The 21068-nt window shown below is 46.9% G+C and overlaps 1 protein-coding gene across 1 annotated transcript; it reads right to left on the bottom strand.

Moving 5' to 3' along the window:
* Positions 1-1140: 1140 nt before the first annotated feature.
* On the bottom strand, positions 1141-19807 carry LOC128347801 (zinc finger protein 678-like). Its single transcript, XM_053302933.1, has 3 exons — positions 17739-19807; positions 12080-12206; positions 1141-6098 (listed from the first exon to the last, which is right to left on the bottom strand). The coding sequence occupies exons 1-3, from the start codon at positions 17751-17753 to the stop codon at positions 3604-3606; spliced, it is 2637 nt and encodes an 878-aa protein (XP_053158908.1). The 5' UTR covers positions 17754-19807; the 3' UTR covers positions 1141-3603.
* Positions 19808-21068: the final 1261 nt, after the last annotated feature.

Raw genomic sequence — 21068 nt, forward strand, 5'->3', positions numbered from 1 at the left:
AGTACTTTTTCACACAACGCATGATCCACTTGTGGAATTCTTTGCCATGAGATGTGGTGACAGCCAACAGCCTGGATGGCTTTAAGAGGGGTTTGGATAACTTTATGGAGAGGTCTATCATCGGCTACTAGTCAGAGAGCTAAAGGCCACCTCCAGCCTCAAAGGCAAGATGCCTCTGAGTACCAGTTGCAGGGGAGTAACAGCAAGAGAGAGGGCATTCCCACAACTCCTGCCTGTGGCTTCCAGTGGCATCTGGTGGGCCACTGTGTGAAACAGGATGCTGGACGTTCTTAACCCTCCCACTCCCCGTGCAATCCAGGCTAGCAGCCATTGATAGCCCTATCCTCAATGAATTGCCTAATGTCATTTAAACATGTCTAGATTGATGGCCATCACCACATCCGGCAGCAACAAATTCCATAGCTTGACTACACATTGAGGCTGTTCTCACAGGCAGCCAAGCGGAGGGATCCGCGCAGAGAAAAGCCAGGGTCCACAGAGATCCCGGTGGTGCCGTGGCACCCAACCCAGCACCGAAGCCCGCTCTTAGCCAGGGTTAAGGGTTCAAATGCACTCTTAACCTGGCTCCCAAGATCATGTGTCCACACAGGCTACTTGTTTGCGCTGACACAGAGAGGGTGTCCCCTGGTGCACTGTGCTCAGCGAGTGGAGCACTCTGAGATACCCGGAGGCTGGGATAAGAAGTCCTGGCCTCAGAGCGATCCACCCTGTTCGGAGTAGTGGGGATTGTGTGGGAGCACGGAGTGCGCTCCTACCAGGCTCAGAATGCTCGTCGGGGGGGGGACGCAAGTTTTGCGAAGCCTTCCCCCCTGCCCACTCAAGAGGTTGTGTGAATGGCCCCATGGTGTAAGAAAGTACTTCTTTTTGCCTGTCCTGAATCTCTCAGCATTTAGCTTCAATGAATAACCCCAGATTCTACTATCTCTATCCATTTTATGCCACTGTGCATAATTTTATATGCCTCTATCATGCTCCCACTTACCAGTCTTCTTTCTAAACTAAGGTCCATTGGCTGCTTTTTTGATATGGATCAAAATCATCATTTTATTTATTAATCTTGATGTGAATTCGGTTCATCCCTGGGTCCGCCTTTTAGCCAATCAAACAGACTCAGTGGGAATCATTTAGAGGCTTTTTATTGCAACTGCAGTTTAGCAAGGTATTCAACGGGCTAATGGCTCTACATTGAATATGAATTGATTACAGCTGAGGTTTTTCTTTTATACAATCAACAAAATGGATGCTGACACCCTAGACATAGTATACATGGCAATAAAATGGTGGACTAAGTATCTAGTACGCATGCGAATGATTCATTGTTCATCTGGTGATTACTCCTTATTTGGTTAAATCCTGTTTTCTTAACTGTCAGCAAAGAACAGTGAGAACCTTGTGAGAACCAAGTTTCTTAGATACAATTTAGTGGAGAGAGATAATGACGTTGATCATGAGAGGCCGTGATGTCCCTGAGCTGGGCTGAGGTTACTCTGGGTTAAAATGTGGTATTCTGGGCAAACATGGAGTTTCTTTGGTTTTCTAAGCACATCAATTTGATACAGGTCTGGTTCACACAAATGTTTAATCTAGGTTTCATGTGGGTTATGATGAAGAAAAACTTTATTTCATGTGGGTTATGATGAAGAAAAACTTTATTTGAGACTTGGGTTCGGGCCTAGTCAAGTATCTAAGCTAGGCCTGTGAGTTATGAACTTCAGTACTGCTGCAAGGGTTGCTATGGTAACATATCAATATGATATTTGTAGGGAATTGAAGGAATTGGGATAACATATAGACTGGAGTGTTAACTGCTGGCAAATGGTGATTGGTGCATACTCTCAATGTTATTAGCAATATGGTCTGATGTTTGACCTTTACATAGGAGCATAGGAAACTGCCATATACTAAGTCAGACCATAGGTCCATCTAGCTCAGTATTGTCTTCACAGACTGGCAGCGGCTTCTCCAAGGTTGCAGGCAGGAATCTCTCTCAGCCCTATCTTGGAGAAGCCAGGGAGGGAACTTGAAACCTTCTGCTCTTCCCAGAGCGGCTCCATCCCCTGAGGGGAATATCTTGCAGTGCTCACACATCAAGTCTCCCATTCATATGCAACCAGGGCAGACCCTGCTTAGCTATGGGGACAAGTCATGCTTGCTACCACAAGACCTGCTCTCCTCTCCTAGACCAGCTCTCCTCTCCTGAGAGGATTACCCTGTAATTGGGTAACTGGTTATGTTATACTCTCCTGATTGGGGGGAACTTTACAATCCTTACTTTGCATAATGCTGGAACTTTGTTCTATTATGATTGGTTCAGACAGTGTACTGTAAGCCCCTAACTGGTGGGCCTATGTTTGCATTAAGATCTGTAACTGTATAAAGCACTCTTGCCAAGTCTACTGGGTATGCAGCCACCCGCCATGTCGTGATAATGAACCTTGAACTTAATGGATGGTGTGGCCTCTACTCAATAAACAAACTCCTGGAGATTTCTCCAACAGTTACGACCATTACTGTGATTGTGTGAACTCACACCATGGTGGGAATCTCAAATTCATTTTGGGAAGGTAAACCACCTTGGAATGAATTCACACAGTCACAGTTGGTAACCCACATGAAACCTAGATTCAAACAATTGTGTGAACTAGGCCAGAGACTCTGACATGCTCATCCTGTTAAAAGAGAACTGACCCAACTATACCTGAGCTCCCTAACAATGAAGTCCTCAGTTAGGGAACCCAAATGTTAGCTATTGGCTTGAGCCTGTGGATGTCTGTCTTGATAATGGAGTCTTCAGTGGGGATGGGGGGGAGCTAAAAAGACAGACAACATATCACACCCAACTCAAGTTGTTAATAAACTAGGAGCCCTTTCTCACAATCAAGTGAGAGGGCTTTAGGGTGGGCAGCAGAGAAGGTAGCAGAAGCTTGCCTTCCCCCCAGATGATCCATGTAGAGTTGCTGAGCATGTGGATCACGTGCCCAGGCGGTCTGTGGCTTACAGACAGTGAGGAGGTGCGGGGGTCAGGATACACTGTCCTGGGCCCCAGAAATCCCACTGCACAAATGTGCAGTGCATTGTGGGAATCCATGCGGTAACAGGAGGGCACCTGCAGAGTTTCAGTGCCTGTTGAAAGCAGCCTGAGCTGGCACACAATCAGTTAAACAGGGTTAAGGGAGCACTCGCTCACTTAACAGCTCAGCTGGGATTGCTGCTGAGGTGCCACCGGGGGCCGCGCAACTCCTAGCAGTTTCCATGGGCAGCCAAGCCCATGCTTACCTGCCATAGCCCAGACTGGCTGCTCATTAGAACAGCCCCTATATCTTTTTGGAACTGAGGTCTAGCAAGGCTTGGTGTATTATAAATGTTTCTTTCATGATCCAAGTAGTTTATGATGCATCCCTTCTATGCAGTTTTATGGTTGCAATTCTACCAGAAGCAGAATTCCAATTCCAATAAAAGTTCCAATTCTACCAGAAGCACTTTCTGCATTCCATTCATTTATATGTGTACTGTTCCCCACCCCGAGTAGATTCTTTGATGTTTAGTAAGAGCTGAGTTCTGATCAAAACTCTTTACACACTCTCAGCATTTACATAGTTTCTCCCCTATGTGGATTCTTTGATGGTAAGTAAGATATGAACTCCGATTAAAACTCTTTCCACACTCTGAACATTTATATGGTTTCTCTCCTGTGTGGATTCTTTGATGAATAGCAAGAGCTGCGTTGCGACTGAAACTCTTTCCACACTCCCGACATGTAAATAGCTTCTCCCCTTTGTGGATCTTTTTATGGGTAGTAAGGTTTTCCCTCTGGCTAAAGCTCTTTCCACATACTGTGCAGTTATATGGTTTCTCCCCTGTGTGGATTCTTTGATGAGCAGTAAGGTGTGAGCTCTGTCTGAAGTGCTTTCCACACACTGAGCATGGATATGGTTTCTCACCTGTGTGGATTCTTTGATGTGACGTAAGGTATCTACTCTGGCTGAAGCTTTTCCCACACTCTGAGCATTTATATTTCCTCTCCTCACTATGAATTATTTGATGAGTAGTAAGGTGCGAGCTCTGTCTGAACGTCCTTCCACACTCTGAGCATTTATATGGTTTTTCTCCTGAATGAATTCTTTGATGGGAAGAAAGGTATCTACTGCAACTGAAGTTCTTCCCACACTCCACACACGCATATGGTTTCTCTTGTGTGTGGATTCTTTGATGGGAAGTAAGGGCATCACTTCGATTGAAGCTCTTGCCACACTCAAAACATGTAAATGGTTTCTTCCTACTGTGGATTATTTCGTGTTTAGCAAGGGAACTTTTATTACAGAAACCCTTTCCACACTCAAAACATTGACATGGTTTCTCTCCTGTGTGGATTCTTTGATGAGTAATAAATTGTGAGCTCTGTCTGAAGCTCTTTACACACACTGAGCATGGATATGGTCTCTCTCCTGTGTGGATTCTATTATGAGAAGTAAGTTGCGAACTCCATCTGAAGCTCCTTCCACAATTTGAGCATTTATAGCTCTTCTCCTCACTGTGGATTCTTTGATGGGAACTAAGGCCTGCACCATCACGGAAACTCTTTCCACACTCTGAGCATTTATATGGTTTCTCTCCTGTGTGGATTCTTTGATGAACAGTAAGGTGTGAGCTCTGTCTGAAGCTTTTTCCACACATTGCACATGGATATGGTTTCTCTCCTGTGTGGATTCTTTGATGAGATGTCAGTTGTGAACTCCACCTGAAGCTCCTTCCACAGTCTGTGCATGAATACGGTTTCTCTCCTGTGTGGATTCTTTGATGAGAAGTGAGTTGTGAACTCCTTCTGAAGTGCTTTGCACATTCTGAGCATTTATATAGTTTTACTCCTGTGTGGATTGTTTGATGGGCAGTAAGGCGTGAGCTCTTCCTGAAGCTCTTTCCACATACTAGATGTGGTTTCTCTCTTGTGTCAATTCTTTGATAAGTAGTAAGGTGTGAATGGCGGCTGGAGGTTTTTCTGCATTCTGAGCACTGATATGGTTTCTCCCCTCTGTGGATTCTTCTTTGAATTCTAAGGGAACCACTGAAGTTCTTTCCACAATCCAAACATGCATATAGTTTTCTTCCTTCATGGATTCTTTGGTGTTTAATAAAGTTTGAGCTTTGACTAAAGCTCTTTTCACACTGCAAGCATTTATATAGTTTTTCTGATCTGTTGATTCTTTGATATTTAGTAGAGCTTCCACTGTTAATCAAGCTTTTTCCACTTTCCAAGCATTTATCTGTTTTTTCTCCTGTGTGGATTGTTTGCTGGGAAGCAAGACTTGGGCTCGGACTGAATCCCTCTTCATGTTCCAAATATTTGTGTATTTTGTTTTTGTTGCAGATTTTTTGATAATTACAAAGGGCTTCACTGTCCCTGAAATTCCTTCCACACTCCACACCTTCATATGATTTGCAACCTATGTGGATTCTTTGATGTGTAAGAAGTTGCGATGTCTGATTAAAGCTCTCACCACAGTCTGAGCATCTGTACGATCTTCTTCTTGTGTAATCTCTTCCATGTGATCGAAGGCCTCCTCCTTGACTCAGTGTCTTTTTCTTTCCATTATTTTTTCCTTGTTTGGCTGGTATGACATGGGAACTTCCATCTTGACAAACATCAGATTTTTCACTCCAGTTCCCTGTTTGGTTGCCATCCTGAGTCTTTGATCTCTGTGGATTCCCAGCATTCGTTCCTGTGTGGATACTCTGATGTGCAATTTGTAAATTCTGACAGAAGTTCTTTCCATACTCCCTGCACATTTCTTGTTTCTCCCCTGGGTCGACTCTGCAGTGTGAATTGAAGCTAAATTCAGAACTGGATGGTTCCCCACCATGCCTTCCCTCTCTCTTCTGATGTTTTTGTTGGACAGGCCACTCATGGAAGTCACGGCAAACAATGGATTGATTCCTCCCATTCTCTAGTTTTTGGCTTTGCTTCTGCCTCCCGGATCCCTCCAGATTCACAAAAGCTTCTTGCTCCACTTCAGGCTCAGTTGTTCTCAGCGGCACCTCATATGGTTCCCTCTTATCGTCATGGGCTTGTCCATAGCCTGCTAGGAGAAAGAGAGAATCCTGATTAGGACCGCAGTTCAGAAATGGAATCTCTAATCAATTAGCTACGGTGGAGAACCACTGCAAGTGTTGCTCATGGCCCCCATTTCAATCTGGTTTATGAGCTACTCATGAGATGGATTGGGTAGCTCTGGTGGACCATCTTTGCCTGGAGAACTAACAGGAGGAATTCCCTGTTGATACTTTTTGAAGGAGTTCAACCACATCCCTGGTGCCATCCTGGGAATGGGGTTGTAACTTAGCTGCTTGCAGAAAGTCCCAAGTTCAGCCGTGGTATCTCCAGGTAGGTTTGAGGACACTTCTCTGCCTGAAACTTTGGTGAGCTGCTGCCAGTCAGTGTTGTCAATACTGAGCTAGATGGACCCAGGGTCTGACTCAGTATAAGGCAGCTTCCTATTTTCCTATGGTGGAAATGAGTCACAAGGTTGGGAAGGAGCAAATTGGAGCTCTAGTCCCAAGCCTGGTTGGACCTATTCCATTTTGGAAGCTAGGCTACTGCATGGAGGGTATGCTTTGGTATTTGTTTTTGCTGTTCTGCAATAGCAGAGCAGGCTCTAAAGGGTCACAACTAGGTGAGAGAGAAAATGAGAACATATTGATTAACCAGTTCAGATATTGATGGAGGACAGGAGTCAGTAGACCCACAAGCATTAGCTAGATGGGACCAAGATCCCGGCACCGTGGGAGGCAGCTTCCTATGTTCCCCTGTGTCTCGTGTACAGAACTCTGAAAGGGTCCTTTTCATCACCTGTGCGCTTACATCTCTTTATGAATCCTAAACATTTGGTGGTGGGCACCATCACTGTATTGACAACACCTAGCAGGGGCAGCCCAAGGTATTGTGGTGCTAGAGGTGAGGCACAAGCACTGCCTTGCCCTAAGCCCAAAACTGCCCTTTGAAAGCATTGAAAATGGTGCAGGGGACCAGGAGGAGGGAAGGCTGTCAGACTAGTAGCCATTGATAGACCTGTCCTCCATGAATTTATCTAAGTCCCGCTTAAAGCCATCTAAGCTAGTGGCCATAATCACATCTGGTGGCAGAGAATTCCATAGACCAATTATGCGCTGTGTAAAAAAGTACTTGCTTTTGTTGGTGCTGAGTCTTCCTGGACATCAGTTTCATAAATCCCACCACAGAAGCAGATTATCAGAACCAATCCCCATGCTTCTTGCAAGCTTTGTAAGAAGCCATGGGGCATAGGAAGGCTGCCAAGGTGCCCTCTCGTCCCATTACTCTTGCCCCTGCTTCCAACCCACCCCACTGCTGAAAACATAAGAACAGCCCTGCTGGATCAGGCCCAAGGCCCATCTACTCCAGCATCCTGTTTCACACAGTGACTTGATGCCCCTGAGAAGCCCACAGTACTCCCTGCAACTGGTATCTTGCCTCTGAGGATGGAGGTGGCCTATAGTACTCAGACTAGTATCCATTGATAGACCTGTCTTCCATGAATTTATCTAAAATCCTATTAAAGTCATCCAGGCTGTTGGCTGTCACCATGTCTCGTGGCAGAGAATTCTTGAGAAAATATAGCTGTCATGGGATAAGGGGACAGATTCATACCAATCATGCCATGATTGGTAACTGGTTGAAGGACAGGAAACAGAGGCTAAGAATAAATGGACAGTTCTCTAAATTGAGGGAAGTAGGAGGTGGAGTCCTCCAGGGATCTGAACTGGGACCAGTGCTCTTTAACGTTTTCATATATGATCTAGAAGTTGGGGTAAGCCACGAGGTGCCCAAATCTGCAGATGACACCAAACTATTTAGGGTAGTGAAATCCACAACAGATTGTGAGGAACTCCAAAAGGCTCTCTCAAAAGTGGAGGAGAGGGTGACAAAATAGCAAATGCGGCTTAATGTTAGCAATTGTAAAGTGATGCATACTGGGGCAAAAAAACCCAACTTCACTTATACACTGATGGGGTCTGAACTGTCAGTAATTAACCAGGAGAGGGATCTTGGGGTTGTGGTAGACAGCTCGTTGAAAGTGTTGATTCAGTGTACGGCAGCTGTGAAAATGGAATAATTAGGAAGGGGGTTTAAAATAAACTGCTATTATCATAACGCCCCTGAACAAATCTATTTGGAGTATAGTTCTGGTTGCCATATGAACAACATTGTAAAACTGGAAAAGGTGCAGAAGAGGGCAACCAAGATGATCAGGGGCCTAGAGCACCTTCCTTATGAGGCAAGGCTACAACATCTGGGGCTTTTTTGTTTAGAAAAAGACAACTGAGGGGAGACATGATAGAGGTCTATTAAATTATGCATCATGTGGAGCGAGGAGAGAGAGAGAGAACCTTTTCTCCCTCTTGCATAACGCTAGAACCAGGCAGTGCTCCCTCTATTTTTTATCACCAGTGAACGGAAAGAGTTTTGTTTTGGGTGGCACTATCAAGGCAGTGTGCGCACCACACACACACCAGGAATCAATTTATTATTTTTAAGCTCTCCAGGCCCCCAGAAATTATTTTTGTCACCTTTTTTTTTTTACCGTCTCTCTGGGCTGCCGGTGGCGAGCCGCTGCCACTGCCGGCCATCCTCTTCCCTCCATCCTCCTCTGAGAGGAGGAAAGGAGGTGGCAGCCAAGGCTCAGCTGGGGGGGAGGGGGCAGAGATGGCGTGGCAGCAGTGGCCCAGCCAGGGAGAGAGGGAAATGGAGTAATGCTTCCTTTCCCTTCCTGGCCAGGGAAATTGGATGCTGGGCAGTTGGGCGGTGGTGGCAGGCACAGCAGAGACTGCACACCCACCAGAAACTGATGCACAGGGGCCCGGGGATTGGTGTGCATACACACACACACACACACACACACACACACACACACACCCCTTAGAGGGAAGCCTGGAATCAGGGGTCATCCTAAAAAACTAATTGCCAAGAAATTTAGGACCAACAAAAGGAAACACTTTTTCACACAACTTATAATCAACCTATGGGATTCTTTGCCACAAGATGTGGTGACAGCCAACAGCCTGGATGGCTTGAAGAGGAGTTTAGATAAATGCATGGAGGACAGGTCTATCAATGGCTATAGGCCACCTCCAGCCTCAGAGGCAAGAAGCCTCTCAATACCAGTTGCAGGGGAGCAACAGCAGAAGAGAGGACATGCCCTCACGCCTCTTGCCTGTGGGCTCCCCAGAGGCATCTGGTGGTCCACTGTGTGAAACAGGACACTGGACTAGATAGGCCTTGGGCTTGATCCAGCAGGGCTGTTCTTATGTACTGCACGTATTGCCATAGTGTAAGCCTTTAAATGGACTTTGTGTTGAATCTTGTCAGATTCAAGTCAAATTCTCCTTCACTTGCACTCCAACCTTCTCCCTTGCTGCTTCAGCTGTTGTAGCTGTTCTGCATACCATGGGACCAGTTCCAACACGGAACTGAGATCCAATATCCTTCTCAGGCAGACCATCCCAATAGGTCCTGCACCCCTGCAGAGGTGGGTTGTGGCCATGAAGCGAACCTTGACCAGATGATGATCCACCCATAACAATGGGGACACTTTAGGAGTCCCCAACCCATGGAACACAACCCTGATCTGAGCAAAAAACCAAATTGAGGGTTTTAGCAGCTGTATGTTTTGGCCCTATGACCAACTGGGATAGGCCCATAGTTGTCATGGCCGCTATAAACTCCTGAGCTGCAGACTAACTAGTCCCAAAGTGAAGAGTCAAGTCCCACAACACCAAAAGCCTGGGCGACTCCAACATCAACTCTGCAACCAGTAGTGTCAGCCCAGTTAGGGACTCAGTTAGTTGGGCTGCAGGATGCTTTGTACACCAACAGAATCCCCAATCAATCCCTGGTCCCCAGGCCAAGATATACACACTCAGTATAGGCCAACATTTTCACAGGGATTTTCACAGCTTTTTCACAGGGATTCTGGTAAAGGAGATGGTATTCCTATGGACCAGAGCCGCTACACACACACACACACACACACACACTTCCCCATACTTGCTCCACAACCGAGTATTATTATTTATTCAATTTCTATACCGCCCTTCCAAAAACAGCTCAGGGCGGTTTACACAGAGAAATAATAAATAAATAAGATGGATCCCTGTCCCCAAAGAGCTCACAATCTAAAAAGAAACACAAGATAGACACCAGTAACAGTCACTGGAGGTATTATGCTGGGGGTGAACAGGGCCAGTTACTCTCCCCCTGCTAAATAAAGAGAATCACCATGTTAAAAAGGTGCCTCTCTGCCCAGTCATCGGGGGAACACCCAGTAGGAAGAAGCTGAGCCTAAACTGGGCCGCTAGTCTCCCCTAGCCAAGTCTCTGTTATCCAAGCCAGGTCAGCTCCCTCCTCATGAGATCATGGATGAGGTCATGGATGATTTCAGTCTTATTTTGAACCGAGCCGGCATTGCAGAGGAGCACGGTCAAGTTCTGTATAGGGATGTGCAAAAAACTTCGGGCACAGCCCTCTGCCCAAATCCTTTGAAAAAATTCAGGTAGCTTCCTTGACCCTACCTGGCACTACCACCAACCCCACACTGTTCTAGGCCACCCCTTTGCCCCCTGCATGAAGCTATACATTTGCTGACACCTCAATGCTTCTCTATGGGGAAAAACCTTAAAGACGCATAAACTTCAACAATTCCCCAAAAATCAGCCCTCTGCCCAATCACTCTGAAATTGGGGTGGTAGCCTCCACCCATTAGGCACTACCACCCTACCCCACTCTTTTTGCCCAGATCCCACGCTATGCCCCCAAACTGCCCCAAAGACACTAAAACTTCAAAAATTCCCCAAAAATCAGCCCTTTGCCCAATTCCCCTGAAATTTGGGTGGTAGCCTCCAACCATTGGGCACTACCATCCCACCCCACCCCACTATTTTGCCCCTGGGACCCGTCTTTCTTACCCAAATCTATTTGGATTTGGATTTAATCCAAATCCGAACCGAATCAGGGGTGATTCGGGTAGCCCAGATTCGGGCACAGAACAGAACGGGGGTGATTCGGTTCGGGTCCCGAACCGAATCACCGAAAACCCAAATTGCACACCCCTAGTTCTGTAGGTACTCAGAGGCCTAGAAGTGGACAGGACGGCCAGCAGGAGGAACAGCTCCAGTATTAAATTTCTATGTCCCTTTCCCTGTAACAACCTGCCAATACCTAATCTTCTACTCCCCACCACTAGTGAAATAGCTGCTCCTGACCCCCCAAAGGCACCTCTCCACTCACTAATTTGTACCAGAGCCCAAACACATAATTATAACCAGCCCAACACCAACCAATAAGAGCTACAGGAGGGCTCTCTTGCTCTCTATGCCGTTTGCCTCCCCTCAAATAGCTGGAGAGGAAAAAGCCACACCTCACACCCATAGTTTCCAAGTGCAACACATCAAGTCCAGTTAAAGGTAAGCAATAAAAGATAAGCAGCCAAAAAGGGTAATAAACCTTCTTCTTCCCACAGCCAGAATGGACAGACAGCCAGATGGCAAAATATTCAGCCTGACCGCCTCTTGCTCTCTGCGTCAACGGCTGCTTTTCCTCCCCTCAAAGCTGGATCCCCTCTTTGCTGGGTCAACAGCTCCCATTACAGCTCATGCCCTCAAGCTGCCCTGCCTGAGTCCGGACAGTCCGATTCCAGGCTTTTAACTGGATACTGTTTTAATTGTGTTTTAATAGTTTTAACTTTTTAAATTTTATTTAATTTTAATTGTTGAAATGTTTTAATCATTTATTGGTTGTTTTATTGTCTTGTAAACCACCCAGAGAACTTGTGTTTTGGGCAGTATAGAAATAAGTCAAACAAACAAACAAACAAACAAAATAATTGCATGCGGCTGATGTTGCCACCTTCTGTACTATTCAGAAAAGACATCGGTCAGCTCATGCTCAGGTCTGCAACAGCATCTCCAGGGCCCCGGGTCAACCACCCTTCTCCACAGAAGTATCTGATAGCAATTCATACCTTCAGCAATAGTGAATAAAGGTACTTACCCAGAAAGGCCACATTCCTATAATTCTCTTCCATGACTTCTCGGTGCAGAGCCCTTTGGTCTGGATCCAGCAACGCCCACTCCTCCTCGCTGAAATCCACAGCCACCTCCTCAAAGGTCACCAGACCCTGAAAGGAGGAGGAAACATCTCCTGCTTTAAAATCATCCTCTGCCACCCCCCTACTTCTGCTCACACTATGAACTGGGCAGTTCCCTACAAGATGCATGCTTGTCAACTGAGGAGTCAAATGTCAAATATCAGCCAAGGTGTGCATTACAGTCCAGCCACCAGGCCAATGGGAAATACTAAGGTTGTTCACATGACCATCGGTTCAGGTGGGGTAGGGAGGCAGGAGTCTACCTACCTTCCCCCACATGATATCTGTGGAGGAGGTGAGCTGTAGCTTTTCACTCTCAAGCCTCCTTTGTCGGACAGCTGAGAGCTTTGGAGCTACTCCTCCCCACCCTTCGTTTGCTGGACGGACCAACTGAGCCCAGCACAGACCTGCTGCCTAATTAGGATCCTCCCTTCCCCAATGCTTCAACACCTGCAGGCACTGAGTGCTCACATCAGCCCTACCCAGGGTCCTTTGTGAGAGGAAGGACGGGGAGGGGCTATTTAAGGGAAGGGCTGCGGCAGGCAGCTCAGCCAACCTGCAGGCGGCCACCAAAACCGGCCACCAAAGGGGGCCAGCCTTTGGTGCCCGCCTTCGGTGTAGGGCTGAGGGTTGGGCTGCACTCTATTCCATTTGACTGTTTGAGGAGTTGTAGCAGTAAGTGTGCCGGCTTCGTCACTGAGATTGGGTAATGTATTTGGGTCTGCCTGGAGATGGGGAGACAGGGGGCGCCTTCATTGAATGTGGGGCAGCTATTCCTCTGGTGGTGGGGAACAGAAGAAGTAATGTTGGCAGGTCAGCAGGCCATTCCAGGGGAATGGTAATCAGAAATTTAATAGCTGTCTCCCCTTCCGGCTGTCCTGCCAGCTATTTGACCTTGGGGAGCATTGCCAACAACCCACATAGCCTCACCTTGCTCCTCTGCAATGCCCGGTCGATCCAAAATAAGCCAGAGCTCATCCAAGATTTGATTATGTATGAAGGGGCCGACCTGGTATGTATTACTGAGCCTTGGTTGGGGGAAGCTAGTGGTCCAGTTTGGTCCCAGCTTCTGCCTCCAGGATATTCTGTAGAGGAGCAGGTGAGGGGACGTGGGCGGGAAGGTGGAGTGGCTGTGGTCTATAAGGATAACATCTCCCTTACCAGGGTCTCTGTTAGGGTATCGGACCATATTGAATGTGTGTACTTAAGTTTGGGGACCAGTGATAGATTGGGACTTTAGTTGGTGTACCGATCGTCCCACTGCCCAACTGAGTCCCTTACTGAGCTCACGGACTTCAATGTTTGTTTCGGGACCAATCTATCCAGGGCAGCTCAGGAATTCATAGTGGCCATGACAACTATAGGCCTATCCCAAGTGATCTCCGGACTGACACACACTGCAGGTCACACGCTTGATTTGGTCTTTTACTCTGATCAGGGTGGTGTTCCGTAGGTGTGGACTCCTGTGATTTCCCCATTGTCATGGAGGGACCACCATCTGGTTAAGGTTGGGATTACAACCACTTCCCACCTCCGCAGGGGCAAGGAACCTATTAGAATAGTACGCCTGAAGAGGTTATTGGATCCAGCAGGATTCCAAGAAGCCGTGGAAGGATTTAATGTTGGTTTTGCTGGTGATCCTGTTGATGCCCTGGTTGAGAATTGGAACAACTTGCTCACCAGGGCAGTAGACACGATTGCTCCTAAACGTCGCCTCCGACCCACTTCAAAATTGGCCCCTTGGTATACGGAAGATCTACGGGGGCTGAAGCGGCAAGGTAGGCGACTGGAGCGCAAGTGGAGAAAGACTTGACTCGAATCCGACAGATCACAACATAGAGCATGCTTAAAGATCTATGCTCAGGCGATACGTGCGGCAAAGAAGCAATTCTTTTCTGCCCGTATTGCTTCTGCGAGTTCACGTCCGGCGGAGTTGTTCAGGGTTGTGAGGGGGCTAGTATCTGCCCCCCTCCCTTGAACCAGAATTTGGAAGCATCAGTCACCTGCTGTGATGTGTTTAATGAATTTTTCACAGACAAAATCTCTCGGATTCAGGCTGGCCTAGATGGAGACTCCACAATTAATTTGATGTCTGAACTGGAGGTGTCTAATAATTCCTCTTATACGATTTGACTAGATCAATTTCAGTTTGTGACTCCTGAGGATGTGGACAAGCTGCTTGGAGCGGTGAGGCCTACCACCTGTTCTCTTGACTCTTGTCCAACATGGCTTATTCTATCTAGCAGGGAGGTTGTTGTAGGCGACCTGGTAGAAATCATAAATGCTTCTCTGAGGGAGGGCAGGATGCCTCCTTGTCTTAAGGAGGCAATTATTAGACCTCTTATTAAGAAGCTTGCATTAGATCCCTCAGAGTTGAGCAATTATAGGGCTGTCTCCAACCTCCCATGGCTGGGCAAGGTAATTGAGAGGGTGGTGGCCTCTCAGCTCCAGGCAGTCTTGGAAGAAACTGATTATCTAGACCCTTTTCAAACTGGTTTTCAGTCGGGCTATGGGGTGGAGACTGCCTTGGTCACCTGATGGATGATCTCCAATTGGCAACTGACAAAGGAAGTGTGACTCTGTTGGTCCTTTTGGACCTCTCGGCGGCTTTCGATACTATCGACCACAGTATCCTTCTGGAGCGTCTGAGGAGGTTGGAGGCTGTTTTACAGTGGTTCCGCTTCTACCTCTCAGACAGATTCCAGATGGTGTCGATTGGAGATTGTTGCTCTTCAAAATCTGAGCTTAAGTATGGTGTCCCTCAAGGCTCCATACTCTCTCCAATGCTTTTCAACATCTACATGAAACCTCTGGGAGAGATCATCAGGGGATCTGGAGCTGGGTGTTACCAGTATGCTGATGACACCCAGATCTACTTCTCCATGTCAACTTCTTCAGGAGCTGGCATATCCTCCCTAAATGCCTGCCTGGAAGCAGTAATGGGCTGGATGAGGGAGAATAAACTGAAGCTGAATCCAGGTAAGATGGAGGTACTTATCGTGCAGGGTCAGAATTCTAGAGATGATTTTGCTCTACCTGTTCTAGATGGGGTCACACTTCCCCAAAAGGAACAGGTTCGCAGTCTGGGAGTACTCCTGGATCCACACCTCTCCTTGGTTTCTCAGGTTGAGGCGGTGGCCAGGGGTGCTTTCTATCAGCTCCGGCTGATACGCCAGCTGCGCCTGTTTCTCGAGATCAATGACCTCAAAACAGTGGTACATTTGTTGGTAACCTCCAGACTGGACTTCTGTAATACACTCTACATGAGGCTGCCTTTGTACGTAGTCCGGAAACTTCAGTTGGTTCAGCATGCGGCAGCCAGGTTGGTCTCTGAGTCATCTCGGAGAGACCACATTACTCCTTTGCTGATCGAGTTACACTGGCTGCTGATAGGTTTCCAGACAAAATACAAAGTGCTAGTTATAACTCAAAGCCCTAAACAGCTTAGCGTCTTCTTCGCTATGAACCCCACCGCCCATTGAGGTCATCTGAGGAGATCCGTCTCCAGTTACTGCCAACTCGTTTGGTGGTTACACAAAGAAGGGCCTTCTCGATTGCTGCCCCGAGATTGTGGAATGAGCTCCCTGCTGAGATACGATCCTCCCCATCTCTTGCTATTTTTAAAAAACATTTGAAAACCCTTTTTTTTTTAACCCAAGCCTTCTCAGGTTTCTAATTAAGAAATACTGTTTGTTGATTTTTAAAATTATTGTTTTGTTTTAACTTTTATATGTGTTATATGTTTAACTTTTTAAACATTTTATGTGTTTTAATTGTTGTTAGCCACCCAGAGACATAAGTTTGGGAGGGTAGGGAATTCAATAAATAAATAAATAAATAAATGGACCTCAGCTGTTTCTGAGCTACACTGCTTTGCATGCCCACGATCGGTGGGGTGGGAAGGTAGCCCAGCTGCCAAGAATCCCACAATCCCACCACATGAGCAGAGGAATGTTCAGCCCCAGAAGGGGCTACCAGCAAATTGCGTGCCCATATGACTAGGCAGTGAGGTAGGAGGCACCCAGTCGAGACAGTGAAGGAGTGCCTGGATCAGGAGCGACCCTAGCGGTTCTTAAAACCAGCACTGCCCTACCTGGGTAGGGTTAGTTATGAGAACAACCTCATTGACTGGCAACCCAGGGTTTGTGATGGGACGGTTTGCTTCAGGCAGTCCTCCTGAGCATGCTGAGTCTTAAGCCATTGGACAATAGGGCAGCCAGATCTTCCCTTGGGACAGGAGCAGGGTTAGGGCCTGCCTGTGCTCTGGGCAGACCTAGTTGTTTGCCTAGGGTACCAAATCTTGGGGGGACACAGGCACAGGCACAACCACCCCCATCCCCCACAGTGAATAACCATGACAGCTCATGGCTGGGATGAGGTGGGGAAGGGCACTGAGGAAGCAGATTGTACCTTCAACAAAAAATTATAGTAAAAACTAATCTGCCTATTTTCCTTTCACTATAATCTTAATTGATAATTACCACCTTCACAAGTTAGCCCACTTGAGCCTCAAACATGTACGCATCCACCATCTTGAATTACCCCTGCTAACTTGGCAGAGAGGCACCTTTTAATGTGGTGGTTCTCTTTATTTAGCAGGGGGAGAGTAACTGGCCCTATCCACCCCCAGCACAGTACCTCCAGTGACTGTTGCTAGTGTCTATCTTGTGTTACTTTTTAGATTGTGAGCACTTTGGGGACGACAGGGATCCATCTTATTTATTTATTATTTCTCTATGTAAACAGCCCTGAGCCATTTTTTGGAAGAGCAGTATAGAAATCGAATGAATGAATGAATGAATGAATGAATTGGGGTGGATGACATCATAACAAACTACACCCTTGAGGGGTCCCTATGTGTCCCTTCAGCTGTAGCAAATTTGGTTCAAATTGATTAGCTGGTTCACAAGTTAGCCCACTTGCGCCTCAAATGTTTATACATCCGCCATCTTGAATCGGGGTGGATGACATCATCAGAAGCTATGCCATTGAGGTGTCCCTACTATTGTACCAAATTTGGTTCAAATAGGTCCAGGCATTGCAAAGTTGCTGGGGACACACACACATACATACAGCTGGGTGATCTCATAAGCTTACTTTTCTTAATGAAAGCAGGCTAAAAATTAATAAATCCCCACCGCTGCCACTCTGCCCCACCCCTCCTACTGCTGTCCTGCTCTGTGAGAGTCTTCCCACAACCCCACAACTCAGCTAGGTGATGCACAGTGGCCATTTTAGAGGCCAACCTGATTTTTTTTTTTAAAAAAAAACAACTTTGCCAGGCCAACCCCTCAAATGGCCGCTACATATGTGCCTCGGCCAGCTGAGCGGCAGGGCGGGGTGTGCAGCGGGAAAACACTCTGCGCTGAGCTGGGTAGCAAGGGACCTGGCCTCTCCCTGTCAGGAACCCCATGATGACATTCCAAAACGAGGCTGCACTTAGGCCAGAACATTCTTGGCTTAAAGGGATACTGGGCAAGATGGATCATCCCTGGGCAAGGTCATGGAGGTTCTACAAAGAGGGGAGCAGCCTTCAAGCTGTTCCTTGCACACTTCCCTTACCGGATCAGCCTGCATTGTGGCCACTTCCACTCCACCCCAGAGAGGAGACAATCCAAGAGATGGCGTCAGGGACAGCAGCAATGAGATCCCACTATCTGTGAGGGAAAGAAAGCGGATGAGAAGGCTTCTGTCCTTTACTCATAGGACTTTAGCATTGCACTTCACTCCCTGCTAGGGTTTATTTGCAATCTGTCACCTGACTGGCTTCAAGGTGCAGGTTCTAGTACCAAAATGCCAGATGGGACAGCCCGTAATCAGTAGCAGAGCCTTTGCTTTGCATGCAAAAGGTCCCAGGTTCAATCCCTGGTATCTTTGGGTAGGATTGAGAAAAACTCCTGCCTGAAAACTTGGAGAGCTGTTGCCAGTCAGTTTAGACCAGAGTTGCTCAACTTCAGGCCTCCTGCACATGTTGACCTACAACTCCCATAATCCCTAGCTATTGGCCACTGTGGCTGGGGCTTATGGGAGTTGTTGTCCAAAAAGCTGGCGGGGTGTGTGTGTGTGCAAAGTTGAGCAGGCCTGGTTTAGACAATACTGCCCTAGATAGATCAATGGTCAGACTCAGTAGAAGTCAGCTTCCTAGGTTCCTCTTAAAGATAGACACAGCTTTTTCTACAACAAGAATCCACAGAGTGGCAAAAAGGAATGAGAAAATAGTTCTCTGTCTGAAAAGTATCAAACCATCTTATAGGAAATCTCTGTTTAAAAAGAGTCTCACAGTCCTCTTTTTAAATAAAGATCTGCTATAAGATTATTAGATAAATGACCCTGAAGCAAGCTTACAGCTTAAAAGTGTTGGGCGCATTAATCATTACTACACGAATAAAGATTGCACACAATTCCCAGCATCCAAACACTTGGTCTTTCCTGTTGCTCTAGCAAAATCGAAAATTTAAAAAAAAGAAAACCAGACCCACCCCCGTGGCTTCCAAATGAGGGAGAAAAGAAAATATCTCTCGAGAAAGGCACACAGAGACTAACTCAAAAATGGGGTGGGGGGAGAAACCCACCCACCCCCATACACAAAGAAATCACACACAGAGAGAAAACACAAACACACATATCAACAGAGAATGATGTTCTTATTATTTTCAGATACTAAGCAGTTTAGTATCTTCAGACCCATCAACCAGCACATGGTAAATCCAAAGACAAGGAGGATGGGGGGAACGGATCTAGTTTGTTAAGAGCATTTTTTTACTTCTATTCTTTTTAAAGCTTGTAATACTTTTGTTGTGATTAATTTCCTCACCAGAAGGCACATTGTTGGGGTGGGGAGGGTTTTTCTTACAAGCTCTCTCTCTCTTTCTCACACTCCCACACACAGACAGAGGGGTGGGGAACATGCACACAAAGGGCGATTTCAAGCGTGTGTGTGTGGGGGGGGGTGTCTTTCTCCCACATAAGCAGTTCCAAATCAGGGGAGGAGGGAAGTGAGGAAGAGACACAAACACACTGGCTTTCAAATTGCAAAACACATATACAGGTTTTCGAGCTGGGAGGGAAGAAACGCAAACACACAAATGCAGGCTTTTCAAGTGGAGGCGGACCGGTACTGCCCGTGCTCTCACACACGGGAAAAAGAAACACACAGCGGCTTCTAAGCAAGGGGTACAAATCTCTCTCACACAGGCGCACATAAAAACCCCGAACAAATAAGGGCTTTATGGTTTTGTCCTACTTTCCTTGAGAGCAGCCCAGCAAACAATTCCCTCCTCCCATTCAGTTCCGCTTCCTCGCAGGGGCTCAACTGCATTCAATGGCGAGGCGCGGGTGGGAGGGGGGGGCAGAACTCAGAGGAGAACCAATCCGGCTGCAGGGAGAAGGCGGCCTGCCAGCAAGGAGGGAGGAAAGCTCCTTTTAACCCTCCCGCGCCCCGCGCTGCTGCCTGCCGATGGCAGCGAGGGGGCGGTGGGAGAAACGCAACTTCGGCGGGGTGCAGGCAGGGCCAGGGCCATAGGAGAGTGCAGGGCTGGGGGCGGGCAGCGCTCCCCCTCGGCCACACTCTGCCGCCGCTTCTCCTCGCCCCCTCAGCATCCAGCACGCGCCTCCCTTCTCATTGCAGGAGACAAGAGTGGCACCGCAGCTTCCCAGCGCTAGGCGAGCTGCATACTAAATAAGAGGCGCGCATGTGGTGCACTACTGAGAGACCATAAAGGCCAAGTGGAAGACAGGACATCCTGGAGAGAATCTATCCATGTGGTCGCTAAGAGATCACACTGACTTGACAGCACTTAATCAATGTATGTGGTCTGATGCCTCATCAGGGCACATGTACGCCTAGGATTACCAAGAATCCCTTATTAGCAGGGACACCCAAAATTGGGTGTCCAATTTCCACCCCAAATTGTCTGTCCTTTACGAGATGCCATTTGTCCCTTATCAGCTAATGGGAAGAACCTATGGCTTAGATCAAACCAGTTATTTTTTACTAACAATGAACTAATTAATGAGTAACTCCTTTCCCTTCTCCCGCCCTTCCAGAGTACTGTGTGGTTCTGGTGGGCTGTAGGCTTAGGGTTGGCAAAGGTGTCCCCAGAATGTGATATTAACAAAAATATTAACATTAACAGCTATCCATGGTTGGCTAATTTAACATAATCCAGGAATCAAGAGCATGAAAACCATGCACGGCAACGACTATAGTGCTTCTGTGGAACCTGTTTTTACTGGCTTCTCTTTCTAGAAAGCAAAGTTACATCACACTCAATTTGGCTAACCATGGTTATATCAATAGGCAAAGGAGAAGCAATTGAAGTTGTACTTATAACGTAGTTTAAGTTGAAAGTGGTGAAAACACATAGAGCACTTGGACTTCCAATGACTCCTGCATACTCCCCAGCAGTGGGATGTTGGCACTGAAAAGGACTTTGTTTCCCCCCCCCCCAAAATGGATTATGAAATATTTTATTTTGGACTTATAATAATAAACTTTGTTAGCCACCCCCCAAAAAAATTATTCTCTGGGTGGCTCACAACAGAGAATTAAGACATACAATAAAAACACATCTCATGAAATCATAAGAGAAGAGGAAATACACAATACAAAACAGCTTAAAAACTCATTTTAAAATTAGTTAAAAATCAGATCAGATCTGAAAATCAAAATGTAAAAGTCCTAGGTGAACAAAAAGGTCTTTACCTGCTGTCTAAAAGAACAAAGTGATGAAGCCAGGCAAACCTCACTAGGGAGGCTATTCCATAAACAGGGTGCAGCCACCAAAAAGGCGCTCTCTCTGGTAGCCACCCACCTCACCTCATTTGGCAGGGGCACCTGGAGAAGGGCCTCCAAAGATTTTACAGTTCGGGTAAGGACATATGGGGCAAGGC

The sequence above is a fragment of the Hemicordylus capensis genome, chromosome 2 (assembly GCF_027244095.1).
Source record: "Hemicordylus capensis ecotype Gifberg chromosome 2, rHemCap1.1.pri, whole genome shotgun sequence".
Taxonomy (NCBI): domain Eukaryota; kingdom Metazoa; phylum Chordata; class Lepidosauria; order Squamata; family Cordylidae; genus Hemicordylus; species Hemicordylus capensis.

Bases quoted from the DNA above. Each gene is read 5' to 3' on its own strand.
- LOC128347801 (XM_053302933.1), bottom strand. The intron at 6,099-12,079 runs GTAAGTACCTTT...TCTTTCTCCTAG, and splicing joins TAGGAATGTGGCCTTTCTGG to CAGGCTATGGACAAGCCCAT.